We start from the raw sequence: 15184 nt of genomic DNA, 5'->3' as shown, positions 1-15184 counted from the left end.
GCTCTGTACAGCTCATATATTTTTTAAGATATTACTGTTAATGAAAATTGATCCTGAATTACATGCACACTTTTTATGTTTATGACACTCCAGTTTTAACATCAGATGTTAAGAAAAACACCTGCTCCACCGTCTTTTTTTTGAGACGCCAATCGATTGTACATGTATTTGGCAGCTGAGAAAAAACTTTGACGTTTGTTTCCTACATGTTGGAGAATTTGTTTTCTCTCATTTCTTCAACTAGGGCAGCAAGCTTAGAGCTCAGTTCCCAATTTGCGTCTCAGAAAAAGAGACATGCTTACAAACGAACGTGCCCGGGTTACGTCTGGAATGACGATTGCGTTATCAACTTGTCGTAAAAGACTTGCTTTTAGTAAGAATCCACTTAAATTCGATAAGAGCATCTCCAGCGGCAGGTCTTAAAGGCGGGTTTATCCTAAAAGTAGCACGGTTAGACCTCGGACGAGTTTTAAAGCATCCAGCGGTGAGTCTTAACACAGGTCTTAACTTCACGAGGTCCTATCGGATGAGACTCCGGGCTTAAAATAAGACTCGAGTTTTATCGCTGCAGACGCGAATCGTCGCTGGGAAGATCACAGAGCTATGGAGAAGGGTTCCGTGTGGAGCGAGCACGAGACTGTGCAGCTCTGTCTTGCATGGCTTGCGACTTCAGAAGACCCAATCCGTGGTGCAGGTCAGAAGAAGGCATCATTCTTTGAGCGTGTTTACCAGCAGTGGTGCAAGAACGTCGGTCCTGACGCCGATCTTCGCTCGACAACAGCCATAGCAGGCCGGTGGAAGAAGCTTCTTCCTGAAGTGACAAAGTTCGAGGGAATTTTTACTAAGCTAAAGAGCCAACCACGGTCGGGTTGGAGTGAGCCGATGTACGTCGAGAACACGGCGAAGATATACGAAGAGCGCACGAAACATCCGTTTGAGTATCTGGCGGCGTGGAAGGAGCTGCGTGATAAGCCGAAGTGGACCGGGAAATTGACTACTTCTATTCATGCTGGCAACAAACGCAAGTCGGGTGACGGTGATTTGGTTGCGCGTCCAGAGGGACAGAAAGCGGCCAAGAAGAAGAAGGCTCGGGATGACACCAACTTACCCGTCGATGCCCACATGCGCTTTGTCGCCGCGTCCGAAAAGAAAGCAGATATATTAGAGCAGCAACTTCACTTCAGCCTATTCATGCAATCACCTGACAGCGAGGAGTCAAAAGAGTACTTTGCTCTCCGCCGCAAAACTATTCTTGCGCAGCTACGAGCTGCAGATCGTGAAGCTGCTGGGTGTCATAACACCAGGTTGGCCGAGCATGAAGAGAATCGAAGTGGCTCTCGCGGAACCAGCGAGGTTTTCATTGCGCAAGGATCGATCGATCAGCTGTTGGGAAGCCCACAGAGCTCATCCGACAAAGAGATTAGCCCGAGCACAGAAGCCAGTTTTCCAGCATCGGCGATGTTGTAGCTGCGTCAGCGTCTACGACGACCTACTTTCTCACAATTTCCAAACATTTGCCATATGTTTTCTACCAGGTCGTTCTTTAAAGCATAATGCAAGTTTTCATCTTCCACGGCAAGCAGCTCTTGTATAATTTTTGTGACTGGGCATGTTTCATGTTGTGTTGGTGGTGCCGGCTTACCCAACCATCCTTGTACAAATACTTGTTGTTCAAGGTGCTGTCGCCAGTTTCATCTTTCGATGATCATGTTATGGAGAATGATCAGGGTCATCACAACGGATCCCATCGCATTCACACTCCAAAGTTTGCAGGGTACAGCTAGAATTCGAAAGCGCTGCTGCAGCACGCCAAAAGCGCGTGCGATATCTTTTCTAACCGCTTCGTGAACTGTTTTGTATTTCGAATACCTCTGGTTGATTGGCTCAGCGATACTTTGCTGGAAAATTGCCCAAGCTGGGTAAATACCATCCGTCAAGTAGTACGCTCGATCATACACTACACCATTAACACTGAACGCTACAGTCGGGGCTTCACTGTTTACCAAGTCGTCTAACAGTGGTGAGCGCTCCAGAACATTTAAGTCGTTATTAGAGCCTGGCGTCCCGAAAAATGCGTGCCATATCCAGAGAGATTGCGACGCCACAGCCTCTAGGATTACCGTTTTGGCCCTCTCCTTTCCCTTGAAAGCTCCTGCCCACGCTACGGGACAGTTCTTCCACGCCCAATGCATGCAATCTAGGCTTCCAATCATCCCAGGGCACCCACGAGCAGCATTTTCTGCTAAAAGTATCTTAACGTCAAATGGAGTCGGCTTTCGAAGGTATTCAGGCCCAAAAATACGCATCACAGCGCTGCAAAACTTTTCCATTGTCTCGAGTACCGTAGATTCGCCAATGCGTATCAGTTCATCAAGTTGATCCGCACATGCACCGTAAGCGAGCATACGTAGGGCACAAGTTACCTTTTGCTCTGGTAGAAAGCCTAGAAGACCAGTAGCATCGGGTCTCTGTGTAAAATAGTTGCTTTCAGTGTCCTCCACAAGAGCGGAAACAACTCACTCAAAAACCTCACGACGCATTCGAAACCTCCGTCGAAAGTCTCCTACGTCAGTACAGCACATCAGCACATTCTCATGTGTACGCAATAGCATTAAAAATATGATCTCGTACGGGCATCATAGGTTGGATTGTCCCCGAAGTAGTCTGACATAAGCTCTTCCCCCCCACTTTGATCGTTTTCGCTCCTTGTCGGCACGCTTTCCCGGCTTTGAACCTACGTGCTTGCGCTTAGTCTTTGTTTGCGCCTCTGGCAGGATAAACAACCGAAAGTACTCGTCATCCGAGTCGTCTGCGTTCTCCATAGCCCCCAACATCCACGGTGGGAGCGACATCGACCTGGAAGAAGATTCAGGGGGTAATTACGACTGCTGATTAAGACTTCCTGCTGGCAAAACGGAGAGACTCGTGGGTCTTATTTTAAAACTCAGGTCATAACACTCCCGAAGCGTCGCCGTTAAGCCTTAGGATAAGACTTGCCGCTGGAGATGCTCTAAACGGTAACTTATGGTCTGTAGAATTAAGACTCGTCATTTGGGAAGTACCGTTTAAAAAAACTGGAAATTTGAAATCGAGTAACTCATTGAAAAGGACCGAAACGGCAAATTTCACAATAAGAGATGTGCTGATTGTTTCCTTGAAAACGATCAACACATCTTTCACCTGACTTCTTTGTAACTATGAATGATTTGCGCTTATTTTTTTTAATTGTAGGCCACTAAAAACTTTTAAAAATATACTACATGTACGTAGTTTAATGTCCAAACGGCAGCAAATCCAGAGATTATCGAACCGGGCGTTTGGCGTGCCCATGCCAAACCGCAATCTTCCGGCTACCAAACACCACCACATCACACTGAAATACAGCATGATGCAGGTGCTGACCATACTTGCTGTTGCCGCCCTCGCTAGCATCAGAGCTGCGTCGATCGATCATGACAAGGTTCAGCCATTCGCACAGCCCCAACCGATCACCGACGTCGAGAAGGCTGCCGTCAAGTTCAAGCCTTCACTTGCAGTGATGTCTGGATGTCACCCGTACCCTGCCGTGAATGCTGCTGGCGAAACTAGTGCCGGCTTGAAAGGAACAGGGGAGCCTGACGGTGGCTGTGAAGGTTCCGAGTTGGGGTCGCAGGTGTATAGCCGATCAACGTGGTACGAGGGCAGGTGGGCCATCATGTACGCATGGTATTTCCCTAAAGACATACAGAATGGTGGCCTCGCCAAGAAGGGTATTCGGCACGATTGGGTGAATGTAGTTGTGTGGCTTAACAATCCAGCTGTAGCTGCACCGACGATACTAGCAACCTCGGCGTCGACGTATGGCACTCGGTACGTGATCAGTAAGCCACCCAAGAGCTCAGACATCATCGATGGCATCACGGCTAAGCTGCGGTACGATGAGGAAGGTGGGGAAGAATGGCACACCATATTTCAATTCTATGGGGAAGGAGAGTTCCAGGATCTGATCCAGTGGGACCAACTGACCGACGCGGCTCGCGAGGCCTTGCAAAACACTGACTTTGGCGATTATGTAAACGTGCCTTTCAATGACGCGTACTTTGAAACCAACCTCAAGGCTGCATCGACGAGTCACGTGTACAGAAGCCGTCGATATGGCTTTACATCAAGCCACTCGATTTGGGAATATTGACGCTTTTGTTAGCTTGAACCACCAAATCAACACCCTTATTGTTTTTTTATCAGAATTTTCTTCGCTGCCACAATCTAAATTTAATTACACTTACTATAACCCGCAAAAGATCATCCGGGTACAGAAATCTGCCTGAATAAGGAACGGGGTTTCAACTAATAACCTCGCATTTTTTATAGTCGGGAAAGATTTAGGGAGATGGGATAGTGATGGGCAAGGTACTGACAAAACAAACAATCCAGGCACTGACTTTGATTTCAATTTAAAAAAATGGTGCGCAGTAGCTGATCCTCCTTCGCTTCAAGCCCTACGAGCCAAGCTTCATTCCTACATTTACATACAAGCTCACTAGCTGACTGCGTCCTCAGCACCCCAATGTCCTCCAATCGTCTCCGTCTCACCTGGTCCGAGAAGGTAGAGGATGCTCGCTCACCTAGTCTGTCACGGCCCCTGGCAAAACGACAATATGCTATATACTCAAATCAAGTGTTGTGCTGTGCGGACGGCCTGTGGAAAAGGCTGTACGCAAGAAGGCGCAGAGGTTGGTCTCTCTCTAAGCAACGTCCGTGTTGAGGGGATCATCAATAGCATTTAAACGCTACATCTTATCGCAAAAATGATGTTCGCATTGGATCGCCTACGCGAAGGCCTCGACAGCCCGTACAGCGTCGACCAGCCAGCTGCACTGCTGTGGTGCGAGGCTGTATGGTCTTAAGTTAGCGCTTCCACGATTCAGCACTGCCGATCTCTTTCAAAATCCGAATCTTCAATTTATCTTAACTCAATTCAATACATGCACATCATAGTCTGTTTTTAGCGAGGCATTGTCAATTTATGCAATCTCTTTCTTAATTTATATCAGGCGTTCCTTATTCAGGCAGATTTCTGTATTACTGAAGTGCTTGCGTTTACTGACATGCCACGAGATTGTTTCGGGCAGGGCTGCCTCAAGTTTCGGTAAGGAATTTTGACGGTACAGATGAACCCTTTGGTCGTAATCCCTGCTCTTGGAATACCCTCCGACAGGAATAAAAAATGACTCTTTTAAATTTTAAGAATACCCTTAGCAAGAAATAAATTGCTGGTTCCCAGTGCTATGACTACGGAAGGGTTCATCTGAAGCAAAAATTCGAGATAGCTATATTTTTGTCGACGTCGATTGGTTGGCGCTTTTCTGCCAATCGCATAAGCCCTCGGCTCTTTACCGCCGACTTCTCCCGTCCAAACTCATTTCCGCCCTTAGAGAAAGCTCCAGCAGCCTCCTTAAAGCACACAGTCACCATGGACGACGTGTCTCTCAAGCAGAAACAGACGGACGACAAGGACTTGGACAACCTCATCTTCAACGGCGAGAAGGACGAGACATCCGCCAAGGAGAACCAGCCGCAGACCCACGACGCTGACTCTGACAGCGACGAGAAGAAATCCAACGCATCGGCAAAGGCGGGCGACCGTTCTTCGGTAAACAACGTGCTTCCCGTGGACAAGCTTAAGAACGGCGCCAACACGGCCTCTAAGTGGGTTTTGCAGTGCTGATTCCTTAACATGTTGCGGGTCGAGAGCTAACGCTCATTTATCTGTTGCAAATGCAGGGTGCTGGGCCAGACCTTCTCTATGTTTAAGGAGAAGTCGAGTGCCGCCTTGGAAGCAGCTAAGTCCTCGAACGCTGGTAAGACAATTGCGGGCGGTCTGAGCACTGCCGCCACGGCCAGCCAGGAGCAGTACGGAAAGCTTAAAGAGACAGAGGCCTTCAAGAAGTCGTCAACTCTTGCCACCGGCGCTTACGAGCGAACGTCGGTCGTCGCCTCGGGTGCCTTGGAGAAGGTATTGTGATAGTTGATTATGTCTTCTTTTCTTGAACAGGAATCTGACTTGCTTGGTTGGTTTTGGGGGGGGGGGCGTTTAGGCTCGCTCGGCGTCCACTACAGGACTGGAGATGGCCAAGCACACGGCCGCAGCGGGTATGGAGACGATCAAGTCGAAGACAGGCGGTAAGAAGGGCGAGTAAACGAACTGCGAGTTCCTTCTTCTCAATGCTTAAGCCTGACGCGATCGACGAAGCAAAGGCTGTATCCTACAAAACAGCTTGGTTCTTTTCGTTGACTCATCGCAGATCCTTCTCGTCCGGCTTGGGATCTGATTGTCTGCTTTTTATCCCACCTCAGCTACCTCATGCCTTTTAAACGTTGTCTTTGCGTACTCAACTGCAGTTAAAGAGACAACAAATACAGATAGTCCCGTTAGATTTTATGCCTCGAATCGATTAAGCGACGGTGTCCATTTAGCGCGAGCCAGTCTCAGTTATGCAAAACTGTATCCATTTCGTGGCTGCAACGTTACAGCCAATCAGAAGCGACGGAACAAAAAGATACTCGATTGCCCGAAACGACACAAAAGTGATGGGCTTCGCCGCCGAACTGGAGCGTGTTACTGAGGACTTGGCAGCGCTCTGCCGACGAAGCTTCGGACCTTGTGGAGAGGAGACGCTGCTGTTCCGCCCTCCAGATGCACCGATCGTCACAGGCGAAGGAAGCGCTGTTCTGGCGGCGTGGAAGCGCGGGCTCGATTCAAATGATCCGCTGGCGATCTTCCTGCTTACTGCTGCCAATGGCGTGCATCTGCAACTGGGAGACGCGTCTAGTGAATTTATTCTGCTGGTGGATGCGGCTGTGAAGCATGTAAGTGAGCAGCTGAGAAGAGAACAACATGTGAGCTTAATGGGTCGCGCTCGACTGTCGCGAGCTTTTGGTGAGCTGAAGTGGGACCTCCAACGCGAGATGGAGAGACCAAACATCATTTGTGGCTTAAAATTAGCCGTGCCAATTCAACTGGATGCCCAGACAATGGAGCCGTCGCATTCGGTAGGCGGACGTGGTCATAGCTATGGAGGATTGGTGCTGTGGTTCTGATTGTTGTGATGCTTATGAACAGTTTCGAGATGCCAGTGCTAATATTTTGGTTTCTGCTCTCCGTGGGCTACTTGGCGAACAAATAGTGGATTTCGTGGTCGACTTAGTGCTCAAATGGTTATTCGCTAAGTCGCCGTGCAAAAACTGCAATGCGACTGAGAGACCCGACTATAGGCTGTTTCGCCGTACACAGCAATTTTTAAAGTGCGCGTCAGATGCTATTATTTCCATGACTGCACCCTCAGTATACGCGTCGTACGTGGTTCCAAATGACGAATTTATTCTGAAGAAATCGGTGGTAGCGTCACAGCCTCCGGGAATACTCGATAGGTGTCGAGACACCACTCAGTTTGCATGCTTCACTTGCCCCCTTTCGCTGTCTGCTGGCTCTAACAACGTCGAGCTCGCAGTGACTACAGACGAAGAATTTTTCACAGCACACGATGCGGCGCATTTATTCGTCTCGAGGTTTGTACGTCGCCTTCGAGAAAGGCTTTGCGTCCAGCTAATCATCAGCGTTGAGGCTCTCGATGACAGTGTAATTGCGGCCTGCACACGCCAGGGCATTGCGTGCGTTCAACTGGCCGAGCCTAAAGATGTCGAGGCGCTTTGCATTCGCGCTGGGATCTTTCCACTCGCTAGTGTCTTCGATGATATCCGACCGACTGACCACATTGGAGTGTGCACGAACGGAGTGTCTCGAGGGAGATTCCAGCAACAAGCGTGTTTGCGACTGCGTGGATTGTCAAGGCCAGATGATCAAAGCATTGAGAAAGTTAACAGCGAACATCGTTTGGAGGAGATTGTAGTTCCTCAGCTGTTGCTCCACGCGCCTACAAAAGGAGTCTACAAACAGTATTATGCTGCAATTGTCAAGAGTCTGCGAGTGCTCAGAAGCTGGTGGGAGCCAGCTGATCACTCCGCTTCGATAGCTTACAGTTGCAGAGGTGGAGGAGCAACAGAACTAGCTGTGGCACGCTGGCTGCAAGATAGCCGCAGCACCTTCTCCAGTGACGCCCTGCGTCGTGATCCAAGTATGTTTTCGATGGCGAGAGAAATTATGGCCAACGCCCTCATCGAAGTTGTTAGCATTCTACGCAACAATTTGACTGAGACCAGTTCAAGCGGAAATGATGAGCGATCTAACCAGAGGCAGGTTCTCCTGGATGCTTTCAGTAATTTGAATCTCAAGGACCGACAGAAGTTCCCTGGATATATACTCGACTACTCGCGCGTCATCGAGACACTGGCAGGGCCAATTCAAATCCCGGAGCTTGTAGTCGGTGATCCTGCTACTTTTGGACTTGTGCATCCGTGGAGACGTATCGACACGCTCCTGTTTCTCGTCGTACAAACACTAGAGCAGCTACTCCGGATCGACAAAGTTTTTCCGATAACATCTGCACGTACAACAGAATAGACATGCATATCTACAAAAGCCTCGATAAAGACCAGCACTATTAGCAGGGCACAGGTTATAGTCGTTCTTTTGAACTGATCAGTGAGAAATACCCGGCGAAGCTATCGCCCACGTGAATCACGTTAGGAACTGTGGACGTCACCGCATTCTCAGGTGAAGTTGGGATGTGCACAATGCGCGGCACGTGTCTCTCCAGGTCACGAACGACTGCAGCGTCAACTGCACAAGCAAAACTCGTCAGTACCCACCAATTAGACGGATGATTCATGCAAATGTCGCTCACCTTCTACATGAACCAGAGGTTCAATCTGTCGCACGAACGCAATCTTGCCAATAGACGTCGCGCAGAAGAGAATCTTGTGCGCCTTGATACCTCCAGTCGTCGAGTCATTGCTCTTTAAGTCAGGATGCGTCGCTACGAACTCACGGATGCGTTGCATGCTCTGCTTGTTTGTGGCATCCGTCACCATACACAGGAGATACACGTCGCCGACACGGGACAGATCTGCCAGCAGTGTCGGCACCTCGTCGTTCGTCCATGCTAGAGCCTCGAGGTTCTCTGTCTTAAGCAGCGCGTCACCGCTGATGGTGATGGTGCGAGCACCGTTGCGCATTGGTAGTGTAAAATGCAGACGGAGCTGACGGTCAGTGAGACCTGCAGTCGAGATGGCGGCGCGTTCAGACGCTGAAGCCAACGCCGCGCCAGCAGACGGTGCCATTCGGGCCAAGTTGGTAGCGGCATTTCCACGCTGAGGCGCGTCTCCCTGTCGTAGTTGCTGTATATACACGTAGCCTGTACTGAGCATGACCACCAGAAGGATGATGAGGATACCCAGCAAGCTGTCGTCGATCATGCCGTCCACCACCTCGGGGCTTTTAGCGCTCATGGCGATCTGTCTGTCTACCTAGGTACTTCTCGGATTACGATTGAATAATGAGCCACGTGTCACAAACATCCCGCTTTAATGACATATTTAGCAATTATGCTGGTGCCATAGTTGAAATCGAGAAAAGATGAAGGAAGTGGCGGATGGTTGCTTCCAACAGCTCTTCGGCGAGATCGTGCGATCCATGGTGCGTCATTTTCTGTGTTTATGTACTGTATAGGCCCCTTTACGTGCACTAACTAGAATTGCCGCAGCTGGAACGCTACCCATGGCAGGTGGAGGGCGCCGCGGCGACTACGCCGACCGCAGAGGAGGAGGCAGCTCACCGCGAGGCCGTCATCATCAAGCTAGAGGCCATGGGCTATGACGTGGGATGCCGCTTTGCTGAGCGCTCAGCCAGAGACCGACCGCGCATGCTGGAGCCACTGGATGTGATTAAATTCGTGTGCAAGGACTTCTGGATCGCCATCTTTAAGAAACAGATCGACAAATTGCAGACCAACCACCGTGGAGTCTTCGTGGTGCAAGACTTCAGTTTCCGCTGGCTGGCGGGGATCTCGGCCGCCACAGATCAGGAGACAAGGGAGATGGCGTTGCTGTTTCTGGTGTTCCCTTGCGGATTGATCCGAGGTGCACTCGCCAATCTCGGACTCACTGCCATCGTCAATGCCGACGTCCCCGACGTCCGCGCGCTTCCTGGATGTACGTACTGCAGTCAGACTGGATCGGAGGATAAACGTGACTCACTGGTACTACGTTGTGGTGTTATTGACGAACTATGGACAGGTTTATTTAACATAAAGATTAAGCAGGGGTGACCAATTCAAGAGTGACATTGTCCAGGGTATCAAACAGCCCTGTTCAATCACACACGGTCAGTTCCCCCACTCTATCATTTTTTTTCCTTTCTTCTCTCAACTTTCTTCACCACCACCGAGCAACGGTTGCTTGCCGAAAGTCTCGATGAACTCGTCCAGCTCGTCAGAATGGCCTCCGCGAGCACGACCTCTTGGTAATTGATCAGGACGGTAAAAGTCGATGATCAGCACCAGACGCGTCTCGTCAGGGTGGCTATTGAACGCGTAGTGCAGTTTGCTGTCGTCGAACACGATGAACTCACGCTCAGCATGGTACGTGGTCTCCCCACCCACCACCATAGCGCAACACGGATCTCCGTTGGGTAGACTAGGCACCACAAGAGGAAAGTGGACACGGAGAACGTGATTGGCCAGATCTGCCCAGCCTCGATGTGCAGTCAGCGTCGTGTTGGGGCCAAGCTTGGAGAACAACGCAGTCCGAATGTTCGGCAGATTCTTGAGGATTTCTGCCGTTCGTGGACACATGGAGCACGTGGGAGACACCCACGTCGTCTTTGAGGCGTCGTACGCTGGGAACGTGTAGCAAAACGGGAACACACGCCACTCACTGTCGCCTTCCGTGTAGTGTTTCTCCGGCCAGAACGGCCACGTTGCCATTTGTTGCACAGCCTGCATCTCCTCCAGAATGACGTTGTAGTGGTCCTTTAATATGTCTAGTTGAGGGAATAACTCTTGATACGGGTAGTAGCTGGGTGCATCGTCATCTTGAATTTCTTCATCCGACGAATAGTCCACACCGTCGCCAACCCAATTGGTCATGTGTCGGATATCTTCTTCTTCGTCCGTACTGCATTCATCAGTCTTACGCAGACACAGCAAGCGGTAGCCCATCTGGTCACGACGTAGCAGTTCGTATAGTGGCGAGTGCTCGACGAAGAAAAAAGTCTCGAGTTCTGAATGGAATTCCTGAGGTGTGAACTGATGGATTAGCTCCCGAGTAGTACCAGAGCTGAGCTTAGCGCCCATGGCTGCTTCGTACGACACCAATTGTTCTTGTTCGATTTCAAATAACGGAGTCTTGTTCTGTGCCGATGAAATGGGGGACAGCAGCGAATGTTCCAAGTGATCCGCAGTCACGTCAGGCGGGATAAAATCAGCAACGAACAGAAGGCCTCCAGGTTTGAGAACGCGGGCGATCTCATTGACTGCTTTGCCGAGATTCTGCACCTCTTGCAAGCTCTGCACGCCTACGGCCACGTCCACCGAGTGAGTCAGCAGTCCTTTCATCCTCTCGCACGAGTGATGATACAGCCGCAGTTTTTTCTCCTGGAACTCGGGCATTTGTTCCGTGAACTGGTCCCACGCCTCCTTGCTGCGTTCCAGAGCCTGAATAGAGATGTCCAGCCCCACGATTTCAGCGTTGGGGTATAGTGTTTGTAGTTGACACAGACCACCGCCGGCGCCGCAGCCCACGTCCAGGATCGTAAAGATCTCGTTGCGTCGCGCCTCATGTTGCGCGTCGACGTCCATTAGATTGTCGTAGAGCTGCAACTGGAGCCTGTCGGCAGGGTATTGAGCCTGGAATTTGCTGACAGGTGCTTCTCCGCTCACATTTCCACTAGCGACGGCAGCGGCAGCAGCGGCGCTTGATGTAACATGAGTGTGTCCCCGAGGGTGGAATCCCACGTTACAGCACACACGGTGGTGCTCCGCGTAGATGGGCGAGTGGAAGATACCGTCGTAGAATTCGCGCACGCTGGGGCAGCGAGCCTCGCTTCCAGCCACGCGTTCACCAGGCGCCATACTTCAGCGTCTTGTCGACAAATGACGGCTTCAAGCTGCGGTCAATGCGTAAAAGAGCATGTCTATGTGACTTATGATAATTACCAAAAGCAAAAATACAAAATACATGTAAAATGTTTCTGTGTACCGGTAGTGTCTTTCGGCATTTGCTTAGCGCACTAAAGCCCTAAAACGTACATGTAGTAGAACACTACGGAACAATACACTTAATCCGATGCATGCATATCATTAGACGATGCGCTAGCTGCCAATCTACAGTGTTAGCTGTTTAGTGTCCATATCAATTATTGCTTGCTCGTCCGTCGTCCGGTTAAAGGGACGAATGTGAGATGCCAAGCCCCAGCAGTATTCAACAGTACCTGGTATTGACACTGATAGCCGATTCTGATGCCTATCCTACGCCGGAGAATGCGGCTTGCGGCTGTGTACCTATCCGACGTACTACGGACATAGTTTACTATGTGATCTGCTATCGCTAACCAAGAGCGGTCATGCGTGGTGAGGCTTGCTCTCCCTGTCACACAGCTCACTTTGTGGTTCGGTAAACCGAAGAGAAGAGCAGGCACTTCACCGGCACGCAGCCCTTCGTGACATTTTGCCCGGTGATACGCTCTTGGCTGGAAGTGGGGCTGAATCGGACCGCAAACCTTGCTTGAGAAGGACTGTCAGGCTTCAGGTAAATGTGAGAATGAATTGAAAATTAACTTTGCATCCGTGCGCTAGCCTGCTTCGTAATAAAGCTGTCCTGGTGCAATCTGTGGTTCCTGTTATTCAGGTTCAATCTATGGCTGGCGCGCTCACGCAATCCAGTTTCATTCGCGGAAGTGATTGGTAGCAGTCGGACTGCTACCAATCAGGGATCGGAAAAAAATAACTTTTTGGGCAATAATACGTACAATAGTGGGGACAATATTTATTATTGGAGCAAATGGCAAAAAAAAATACAAAAATTGTGCAATAATACCCAATACAATACCTTAAAAGACTAAGTAAGAAGATATAGAGAAACAAAGTCAAAGAGCTGGTGTCTACGTGGGCCAACTATTGTGTATTCTCGCTCTTTCCGACTGCGACTTCGTTTTCAAACCCTTTTCAATATCACTTCGCTATTTACTAGCATTTCCACAACCAGCAACTTTCCCTTTTGCAACCCTCCAGCATCACTATGCCCACAAGTGCTGTGCTTTCTTCTTCGAAGCGGGAGCCGACTATCGCTACACGTGCAAGATCTGTAACGGAGCTCGCAAGCAGGCCCTACTCCAACCTGCTTGGCACCAGACACCCCGGTTACTTTACTGAGATGGCTACATCTCGCCGTGCGGAGAACGGAACGATGGAGTCCTTTGGCTTCGTCTCAGAGGCGGTGGACCATTTGTACAGATGGCTACGCTGGTTTGTGGTGCGTAACTTGCCTCTCTGCGAGGTGGATGACCTGCTCACGCGTGAGATGCCGCGCCTGCGATCTACAAGTTCGAAGACACTGAAGGACCCGATGCATCTTGCTGCCGCCAAAGTCGGCTTGATACTCGAGGAGGGGATGGGCGATGCATTTGACATCATTTTCGACGGGTGGACGCATGGCCCTACGCATTTTGTCGCATTGTTCTGCGTCTACACACACGGTGGCACATTCCGTCGCCGATTGCCATCGATTTCGCCAGTCGTTGAGGAGACGCATATGCCCAATATTGTATTGCAAAGTTATTATTATTGTTTCCTGTTGTATTGCAGTCGCTATTACGCAGGTGATCGTTCTTCCGTAAAATAAAACATTTTAATTTCCGATCCCTCAGTCCATGCACCAAGTCGTGTCATGTCCCCCCCCATTAAGTGGGGCTAGTCTAGCACGGAAATAGGCGACCGGAATTGTTTGGGGGCCTGAACCATGACTTGATCACCCGGCTTGTAGTTATGCGCGAGGAGCTTGGTATTTTCGCGATCATTGGTGGCTAGGTTTGCGTTGAATCTGCCCTCTGACAGATGGCTCCAATTTACTTAGTATAGCTGACGTGAGAACATATCTAGCCCGAAAATTAGTTGGCCTGGAGAAGCATTCAAGGTGCTGTGGTATCTGGCTCGGACAGCGAAAGCGGCGCAATAGATGACCTTTTCCAGTCGGCTCCTTCGTGACAGCGGACAGCGCTGAGAATTTTGAGGTGGACTCGCTCGCAGGATGCGTTGGTCTGTGGCTTGGATGTGATCAGTTTGGTCTTGATACCGTAGCTGCGCAGCAGCTCCTGAAAATAAATTCGGTAAACTCGTCATCTTGGTCGTGAGTTACTTTGCGCGATTTGGGATAATGGCACAGCCACTCGTGATCAAAACTTTTAGCTGTCGTAAGAGTTCCTTTGCAAGGCTGAACAACAACTTCAAACCAGCGAGTAGCTTGGTCAATCAGGGTGATATCTAGCAGCTCTCGTCGTATGGACCGACGACGACATCAAAAGAGCTGACGCATTCCATCGCCCGAGGTATAAAAACCATAATGACAAAGTCCAGATCACCATAGCTCCTCTTCGTGCATGCCTGGTACTCATCTGGCGCTGTGGATATTAACATCGGGATTGTTTGTACTTAAACTTACCCCTCTGTAGGCAGCATGCGGTGATGTGTAAGATTTTTGAGGCCAATCGACGTACGTAATATCCTAGGTAAGTGTCGAATGTCGAAATACACTTGGCCTTTGCAAGCTTCATGAGTATTTCATGGATGAAAGACATATTACGTAGATACTTACTCAGCCAGCAATAGTCGATTAGCAAACACAGTGATCCGTCACTCTTGACCAGGAAGAACGCGGTCGACAGCATCTCCGAGTCATTAAATCAGCTCGAGCACGTCGGTGTTAATGATTTTCTGAATTACGTTATTGGTTTTCCCTTTCAAGCTTTGAGCTACGCTGTACGGCTTTGCTTGCACTGGTTTGTAATCCGGAGTAGTTGGAATGACGCAGTTATCAAAGCGCATGTGACCGTCATAGAGACGATGATGCTTCACGACCAGCTGCAAGTATCGATGCGCGAGAACTTTATCCAGGTGATCAGGCAGCTGCTCTTCAGGATTGACGGTGCTGTCCAAAAACCCACCGAAGAACTCGTCGTCTTGCGGCTCGTTCAGGTCGTTTGCATCGCAATTCACGTCGGTCCGACCGGTGTTGAGGCGGTAGCTGTGCTCGT

The 15184-nt window shown here is 49.9% G+C and overlaps 5 protein-coding genes across 5 annotated transcripts; 3 read left to right on the top strand and 2 right to left on the bottom strand.

Annotated features, from left to right (window-relative positions):
• Positions 1 to 3274: 3274 nt before the first annotated feature.
• On the top strand, positions 3275 to 4171 carry PITG_00957 (NPP1-like protein; the record flags this gene model as incomplete). Its single annotated transcript, XM_002909447.1, has 1 exon — positions 3275 to 4171. One exon carries the CDS (start codon positions 3275 to 3277, stop codon positions 4169 to 4171), a length of 897 nt encoding a protein of 298 aa, XP_002909493.1.
• A 2231-nt stretch (positions 4172 to 6402) lies between these two features.
• On the top strand, positions 6403 to 8500 carry PITG_00955 (uncharacterized protein; the record flags this gene model as incomplete). The annotated part of the gene is made up of 4 exons (XM_002909446.1): positions 6403 to 7032; positions 7103 to 7209; positions 7255 to 7805; positions 7890 to 8500. 4 exons carry the CDS (start codon positions 6571 to 6573, stop codon positions 8498 to 8500), a joined length of 1731 nt encoding a protein of 576 aa, XP_002909492.1.
• A 55-nt stretch (positions 8501 to 8555) lies between these two features.
• On the bottom strand, positions 8556 to 9420 carry PITG_00954 (uncharacterized protein; the record flags this gene model as incomplete). The annotated part of the gene is made up of 2 exons (XM_002909445.1): positions 8556 to 8719; positions 8784 to 9420. The coding sequence occupies 2 exons, from the start codon at positions 9385 to 9387 to the stop codon at positions 8556 to 8558; spliced, it is 768 nt and encodes a 255-aa protein (XP_002909491.1).
• A 94-nt stretch (positions 9421 to 9514) lies between these two features.
• PITG_00953 (trafficking protein particle complex subunit 6B) lies at positions 9515 to 10205 on the top strand (the record flags this gene model as incomplete). The annotated part of the gene is made up of 3 exons (XM_002909444.1): positions 9515 to 9574; positions 9663 to 10089; positions 10174 to 10205. 3 exons carry the CDS (start codon positions 9515 to 9517, stop codon positions 10203 to 10205), a joined length of 519 nt encoding a protein of 172 aa, XP_002909490.1.
• Positions 10206 to 10301: 96 nt separating this feature from the next.
• PITG_00952 (uncharacterized protein) lies at positions 10302 to 12008 on the bottom strand (the record flags this gene model as incomplete). Its single annotated transcript, XM_002909443.1, has 1 exon — positions 10302 to 12008. The coding sequence occupies one exon, from the start codon at positions 12006 to 12008 to the stop codon at positions 10302 to 10304; it is 1707 nt and encodes a 568-aa protein (XP_002909489.1).
• Positions 12009 to 15184: the final 3176 nt, after the last annotated feature.

This window comes from Phytophthora infestans, genomic scaffold (assembly GCF_000142945.1).
Source record: "Phytophthora infestans T30-4 supercont1.1 genomic scaffold, whole genome shotgun sequence".
NCBI lineage: Eukaryota > Oomycota > Peronosporomycetes > Peronosporales > Peronosporaceae > Phytophthora > Phytophthora infestans.
Note: the sequence above shows the minus strand (reverse complement) of the source record. Positions and strands in the feature narration are given on the sequence as shown.